Source organism: Medicago truncatula, chromosome 3, assembly GCF_003473485.1.
Source record: "Medicago truncatula cultivar Jemalong A17 chromosome 3, MtrunA17r5.0-ANR, whole genome shotgun sequence".
Taxonomy (NCBI): Eukaryota; Viridiplantae; Streptophyta; class Magnoliopsida; order Fabales; family Fabaceae; genus Medicago; species Medicago truncatula.
Genome location: NC_053044.1, coordinates 56064911 through 56072667, shown reverse-complemented (window position 1 = coordinate 56072667; position 7757 = coordinate 56064911). Strand labels below are relative to the sequence as shown.

At 35.2% G+C, this 7757-nt stretch overlaps 1 protein-coding gene across 1 annotated transcript; it reads right to left on the bottom strand.

Moving 5' to 3' along the window:
* Positions 1-536: 536 nt before the first annotated feature.
* Positions 537-6544, bottom strand: LOC25490234 (beta-galactosidase 5). The gene is made up of 18 exons (XM_013606720.3): positions 6020-6544; positions 5837-5932; positions 5638-5750; positions 5482-5548; positions 5294-5386; positions 4890-5033; positions 4631-4719; positions 4428-4533; positions 4024-4111; positions 3634-3752; positions 3349-3513; positions 2894-3069; positions 2485-2594; positions 2293-2402; positions 2033-2143; positions 1820-1933; positions 1538-1740; positions 537-997 (listed from the first exon to the last, which is right to left on the bottom strand). Exons 1-18 carry the CDS (start codon positions 6188-6190, stop codon positions 871-873), a joined length of 2202 nt encoding a protein of 733 aa, XP_013462174.1. The 5' UTR covers positions 6191-6544; the 3' UTR covers positions 537-870.
* Positions 6545-7757: the final 1213 nt, after the last annotated feature.

Sequence of the window (7757 nt, the reverse complement as noted above, 5' to 3'; positions counted from 1 at the left end):
CCTTCCTCCCTAAATCAGCACTATATCAGGGAGTGCCCAATGTTGACTCCAAGACTTAAACCCAAGAAAGGAAAGTACTGGCGCAAGGTGGCTCATATTCCTCATATAGAAATTGATGACAAGAAAGTTGGGCAACCTTGGTATAGATATCGATGACCAAAAAGTGTTTGGGTCTGTAGACTACACAACTTTGCAGATTAATATTCGCTTCACTTTACACAACTTTGCAGATTAATATTCGCTTCACTTTTTATTCCCACCTCAATTTAATGTTAAACGGACTTCAGTCTCTTAGATGTCCAAAGCATGTGATTGTAGATTACAGTTTGGACATGACTCATGTACTACACAAAAAAGAGGAGCGTTGAGGAGGATTGGTTTGGTTAAGCAAGTAGATGGATTGTGCTATACAAATAACTTGAGTTCTCCTAAATGATTCATTCTTAAATGGAGCTCATTGAACACTTGAGCTCAATTATTTGATTCTTTTAAACTGCTTTGCCATGTGGTGATTGAAACTACTGATATTTTGATGATTGAAAGGAAACCAAGAACATGTTTATAACTTGTATGTACAAACAAATTGGAAAGAAAAATATAAGGCACCCGTCTTAAGATTGTAATTCCTCTGCCAGCTAGATACAATAAAATGACACATTGAAGATTGTAAATTACAAATGATAATCTAGGCTGCATCTTTTATTTAAAATCATGGTGGTTTGGTGCAAGATCAAGAAGAGAGATACACACCTAAACCCCTAAGCGAAGCTACATACAAACTGAATGCAACTTATCTAACTTATTGCACCAAGGCTACCCCCGTTTCAGGCAAAGCCAGAGAATTCACGAGTGAACTTACAATTGAGTTCACTAACGAGCTGCGGCAGTATGTACTGTTCTCTTCACCAACGAAATTTTCCAAGGATTCCCGCCAAGTTCTTCAAACACTACTATCAGGTTCTTTGTTGGCTTTAGCCAGGACCTTGGAACATGATACCTGCGACATCATTCCAAACAGAACACTTGTAAATATGTCTATTCTTTCACCACTAGCCTCTTGTATACAGAAGAATAATAATATTAGTGGCATTGGATCTGGCACATTGTACCCAAAATAACATGTCATTATCCTTACTTAATAGTATGTCGCAAATATCCAATTTGGCCTCTGAAATTGTAAAATTGTATTAACCTAGTATCATCATCATCAATATTCCAAAATGATTCCTAAAGTTGCAAAAGTTAATCAGGATTGTCCCTCTGTTGATACTTGCAAGGACTAAAATAATATTAGTTTGATAACATGGGGAATGAATTTGACATTGAGTAAATAATATTTGATAACATGTCAAAACAGAGGGACGAACTTAAGTAATAGTTTGCAATTTAAGAGACCATTTTGAAGTATTGATAATATGAGGGACTATATTGGTACTTTCCTACTATTTCAAGGACCAACTTGAGTATTTACTCCACATTTTCCTAAACACACAGAAGTAAGGTTGAAGTTATGTCATGTATTAGAGAAAAATTGTACCATCTTTGAGTGGGTTGTCCACAACCAAGTTGGCACTTTGCAGGTCTGAATGTCCCAGAATAGTTGCAGGAATTGCAGTCACCCTTTGCATAAGCCATCCAAAATCTTCCTATGCTCTGTCCATTTATCCATACTTGGCCCTTACCCATACTTCCCAGGTCCAAAGCCAATGGTTCGTTGCCCTCAGGTGTGTTAAAATAAGCCTGGAGGTTTGAAGTTTGTGGTAAGGTTCTAGTTGAAGATCTCAACAGATTATACAATAACCTAGTAAACTACTCTTACCTTGTACCATTTTAGTTCTGACCGGCTTGGAGTAGCTGGTGAATCTTGAACCCAATCATTATCTGAGACCCCATTGGGTGATACCAAATTCACAGCCTCTCCTTTTAGTCCAACCTGTTCAACAACATATTGTACTTGATAACAATTTCTCTTTACATTGATTGAAGTTTAAGAATCATAAATTATATTATGTGTATTTTTTGTGTATCAGACCTGATAAGACCATTTATTATGCGACAAATCCTTCGGTCCATGGTCGAGACCATGGAGCACAACTGGACCAGTGATCCCTGTCTCCCATGTTTCATAATGTCGGCCAACGTTCTTCCAATAAAAAATGGCAATAGCAAAAATAAAATAAAAATTCAATCAGTGACAAGCAAGGTGTCTGACAAGCAAATGGAAACACTTGAAGCAGTGCAACTGAATGCTCAAGTTCGAGTTGGAATTGGAATATGGTATTAAGCACTAACCGGCAATCCGACAGTCACGCTGAGAAGAGCAATTTTATTTGCTCCAGCATGTAGATTAACTAGCCCATTAAATGTGCAACTTCTCTGTTTCCTCGTCCCAAATGCAGACCCTTTAAAAGAAATCAGTCACCTTCACTTAACTCAGAATTAATAAGCAAATATATTAGTGTTTAACTGCGTGTCTCTGCATACCTAAAAATTGCCCGTTAACAAACACATGGACGGCATGTCCTGCAGACTGCACATTAATGTTGGGTTTGTGTCCTCCTCGAAGAAATGATTCTGATGAACTTATGTCAACACTGCAGCGTGCCAACCAAAAAACAGGAACATTTAAAATGTTGAGAACTGAGAAGGTAGGATAGCATATTTTATGTGTAAAAGATTATAATCTGAAAGATGCTTAATATGGTCAAGTACAGGAATTTATTGGAAACAAAAACAAGCAAATTTCTTTTGCTTGAATTGGCACTTTGATACAATAGACACCGCCTAGAAAATTATTGCTTTGATATGAAACCAACAGCTCAAATTTTTTTTGTAATTCATTTGATGGCCTGACTGAAAATCTAGGAGATAACAATTATAGCACTCATCTTACCTGGTTATGTACCATAGATAGTCGCTGGTGTCTCTTGTAACATTGAGGTGTTCTAAGAGTCCAGCAGCTGTAATCCTTGAACTTTCGTCTAGAGAAGATAGATCTTCATCATAGGTCTCCCATGAGAACCTAGAATCGACAGGACGCATTTTTACCACTGACGTTTGAGTTCCCACCTATATAAACATATATCAGTCCAGTCAAATACTTGATTGATGCAAAGGACAAGGCTTAATATAGGAATAAATTATGATGGATGACTATTACATCACATTTAAATGGTTATCAGTGACTTACAATACATGCGATTCATATCTACATTCGAACTATATTGTACTCAATCAGTACATATTTCTAGTTTGTATCTATTTTGGACATGAATCTCACTTTGAATCTGATACATTATGATAAATTTTAATCAATATAGCATAAAAGATCCTGCAAAATATTCTTACATTTGCAGTATTAAATACGGAAGTTCTGCAATCAGGAAGGATGCTTATGGACCATGGAGGCAAGTCATAGTGCCTGCTATTGAAAACCACAGTAGCAGCAGACTTTAGATGATAGTTTGCTAGAAAAGCTGCACATCCTGTAGTTCCTGCAGAGAATACATGAGCCTGGAAAATCACCAAGCACATACAGAGAGAATAAGGTAATTGTCACCGCAATAGTACTTTAACATAAACCAGCACAGAACTAGAAGACGGTTAGTTGCTTCAATATCAATGACAATTTACCTGCTGAAGTGTTCCTAATGGTGTAACAGTAGGATCCGATGAAACCAAAGCATGCTCACATTGCTTGATAGCTTTATGAAGCTCCTTCAAATGACTATATTTTGGATGCCTGACCAAACCTAAAGATAGTGAAGTGCTCAATTGTAAAAGCTCTCTTTTGGTTCATGATGGAACAAGAACATCATTAAACTATCTTTAAGACCACTCAGGTGTTGAAATGATCCAAGAATCAACTCAACTTGAGGTTCAAATCAAATGCATGTATATTTATGATACATTATTACATAAGCGTAGTGAACTATATCTATATTATCCATTCAAATTCTCAGTGAATCACCTAGCAAACAAAAATATTAAAGAATCTGCTCCTGAAAAGTATGATTTTCTTACCATATTCATCAATTGGAGCATCATAGTCATAGCTTGTAGAAATGAATGGACCCCCAGCTGATCGTCCAAAATTGGTTCCTCCATGGTACTATAGTTTATCATTACAGACAAAGGTGAAAACTTAAGGTTCAAAGCAAAGCACCACATGTTTTCTTGCAACAAAAATAACTGAACCTTATCCGAATAGTAAAAGTTATTTTTGTAGTAATGAATGGACCCCCAGCTAATCATCCAAAATTGGTTCCTCCATGGTACTATAGTTTATCATTACGGACAAAGGTGAAAACTTAAGATTCAAAACAAAGCACCATATGTTTTCTTGCAACAAAAATAACTGAACCTTATGCGAATAGTAAAAGTTATTTTTGGAAATCTGAAAAATAAATTCATAGAAGGCAACCAACCATGTAGTAATTCACATACGAGCCACCCTTCTGAATGAAACGAGCAACTGCAAATGCTAGATCCTGAACTGGTCGCTGGTGAATTGGGCCACCAAAATCTGTAAACCTTATGATCATGGAGAATAGAAAGAAAGAGATCAGAAGAATAAAAGGGTGAAGAAATTAGACAATTATATCTAACATCAGAACAATATATAGCTTACCAGCCACTCCAAGACTCGGTCCACATGCTAGGCTTATATGGTTTATTTGGAGAGAAATCATCACAGTAAAAACCATTACATGAATTAATCTGTAGTGGAGAATTGGATGGATCATATTCAACCCTCAATAAGTATATAATGATGGTGAGCCTAAATATAGAGCTTGAGACTCGATAATTTCAATTCTTGAACTCAATCAATCGCCCTTAAGTGTGACAGCTGAAGCAAATGAGTTAACCAAGAGAATGAAAGAGCTCACCACAGGATCTGGGGCATCATTTTCCTTGCACATCACCCAAGGGACTCCTGTTCCCAATCCAACAGCCATATTTGCAGCCCAGTTTAGGTATGCATGACCAGCAGCTCCTGTTGCCCTGCTCTCTGGTCCGTATTCGTTCTCAATCTAGAAAGAGAAATAATTTTTTCACATCAAAACATTGATGTCAAATGCAGTGTCATTTGATTTTTGAAATGTACTTAGACTGTAGCAAAAATAAGAGAGGGCTAGAGATAAACACACACGATATGTGTATTTTGTTGTTCAAATAACTTATCTGACCTAGAAAACAATAGGACTACATATCTAGAAGTAGTAATTTGATGGTATGAAGGTTTTTGAGCATTTCCTTCAATTACGCACACATTCAAGAGAGAAATACATACCTGAGAAAGAATTATTGGACCACCCTGAGACTGAAACAACTTTTCACTCTTCATCATTTGGACAATCTTCTGAGTAAAACCTTGCATTGCAGCCTAAACCCAAGAATTTTTTTTATATCAATCAGGTTATTCAAGACTCAGTCAAAACCGAGAAACCAAATTATCATAAAATCAAAGAAAAATTCAACCTTGAAAGGCCCATTATCCGTTCTGAAGCTTATCCCGGGCACATACTTCAACCAAACAGGAATTCCTCTACACCATTAAAGAATAAAATTGTTAATCACAACAAAATTACATAAAAAGGAATGGAATTAAAATGGAAGCAGCAGCATGCATTGTACCCAAAGTTCCACTCAGCGCATACATAAGGTCCAATGCGAAGATTGGCATAAAGCCCCGCTTTTTGCACTGTCTTAATAAACCTTACTAAATCATATCTTCCTTCAAAATTGTACTGCAATGCAACCCATAATCAGAAAGAAAAATAAAACATAAAAAAACAAATTTTTTTTTTTTTTCAAAGGGCTTCATGAAAATTACATTGCTAGGAGATGGTTCATGAACATCCCAGAAGACATAAGTGTCTATAACATCAAGACCACCATGTTTGGCTTTCCTAATTAGATCTTCCCACATCTAAAAATCACACATTTGAAAAAAATTACAAACAAGAACGTGAACTACTATAGAAGCTTGAAAATTGAAATGCAATTGCAAACATACTTCAGGGGTGCTTCTAGGATAGTGAATGGAACCAGAAATTAGGATTCTTCTTTGGCCATTGATGAGAAGAGACTTTCTATCGTATGTAACTTTGCTATGACAACCCAAAAACAAAACAAACAATGTTGTAACTACTACAAGGAGTAGCTTTGAAACTGAAGTAGCGTTCATGTCTCTTTAAAGAAAAGGAATGGTGAGTATTATGATGATGTTACTGTTATTAACTGATTTTCCATTTTCACACCACACATGAACTTGTCTAGTAGATACCTTATTTAATTGTTTGTGTCAGAATGCAAATTGTTTTTCTTTTATTTTTGGTTGCACTTTTACTTGGGGAGAAGAGAACCGTTGGGTATGGTAATGATACCAAATAAATGACGTTGCTAATTGAAGAAGAACATCATCATTCTCTTTATCCCACTCACTTTATAGATTTCTTTCTGTTAAACATGTTTCCTTTATTACATCTCCTTGTTTATAGATTGTTTGGAGTTTCACATATATTAGGGGTGTATAAACGTGTTTGATGGCGTATCGGTACTAGTTTTTAGATGAAATTTGAATTCACTCAACAAAACATGGATAACTACATTAACGTGGATTTTGAATTTGTTTGAAGTTTGTTTCAAATTTCACATGGCTAAGGTTTTTGGACAATTGAGTGTAGTGTTTTGACTTTAAAATTATAATCATTTGAGTTAGCTTTTGCAATGAAAGTTAAACACATTTAAAATCTATATCTTTTTGCAATATTTAACATCCATCTTCATTCTTCAAAAAAAAAAAACATCCATTTTCTATCACCATTATTTGCAAAATAAAAATAAAAAACTACTCTTATTAAAAAATTATTTAAATGCGATTAATATTTTATACTTTTATGTGAAACAACATACGCCAAATTACTAAATTATCATTTTCAATATATAGTTGAAAATTTTACTCAACTATACACATTAAATGTTTTTCAATTAAATGAAAAATATACTATGAATAAAGGCATTAAATTAAATTAAATAGTTTAAAAGTAGTTAATTTTTGTTTATAACCAAAATATAACGATGACGGTGCACAATTAGATCTAATAGACTAGACATGCAAGATTTAATGGTCTTTTTTTAACAAAAATATCAAATTGCATAAATTAATGAGGTCGGTAGGTGGTCCATCTTAGACATTCATGATTAAATATCAACGGAAGAGACCAACTTAATTAACAGAAGTACTAAAAAACAATATTAATTTATTTTTTTTTGGATTACAAGAAGGGCAAAGGCCGAGGGAAAAAACTAACAATTAACTAATCGCGGAGTATAAGCTCCAACAACATCAGCTAGATAAATAGAATTAACTTTGTACCCAAAAAAAAAAAAGAATTAACTTGAGCAGGACATTGCTCATATAAAATCGTAGTAAAACCACCATCACATGCCAAATTCGCCAAAGCATCCGCACAATAGTTTGCTTCTCGATATGAATGAGAAATTTTTACCTCCCAATCCAACTCCAAAAGTCTTCTAATATTTTGAACTAAGGTCCACCCGGTGGATGACCCACCTTTTGCGAAAGAAATTGTGTTAACCACTACTTGAGAATCAACATGAAGCTCCACCCTCAAAAACCCATGAGATAGAGCCAACTTCAAACCTTCAAACACATCCCAAAGCTCCGCAACATATGCACTACACGCTCCTAAACCTTTTGAAAAGCCACAAATCCACTCACCGCTATCTCC

Excerpts from the sequence above, each read along its gene's own strand:
- LOC25490234 (XM_013606720.3), bottom strand. The coding sequence starts at position 6,190 with ATGAACGCTACTTCAGTTTCAAAGCTACTCCTTGTAGTAGTTACAACA. Across the intron at positions 5,034-5,293 it reads GTCCAATAATTCTTTCTCAG|ATTGAGAACGAATACGGACC; the intron begins GTATGTATTTCT and ends TTCTCTTTCTAG. Across the intron at positions 4,720-4,889 it reads ATGATGCCCCAGATCCTGTG|ATTAATTCATGTAATGGTTT; the intron begins GTGAGCTCTTTC and ends TCTCCACTACAG.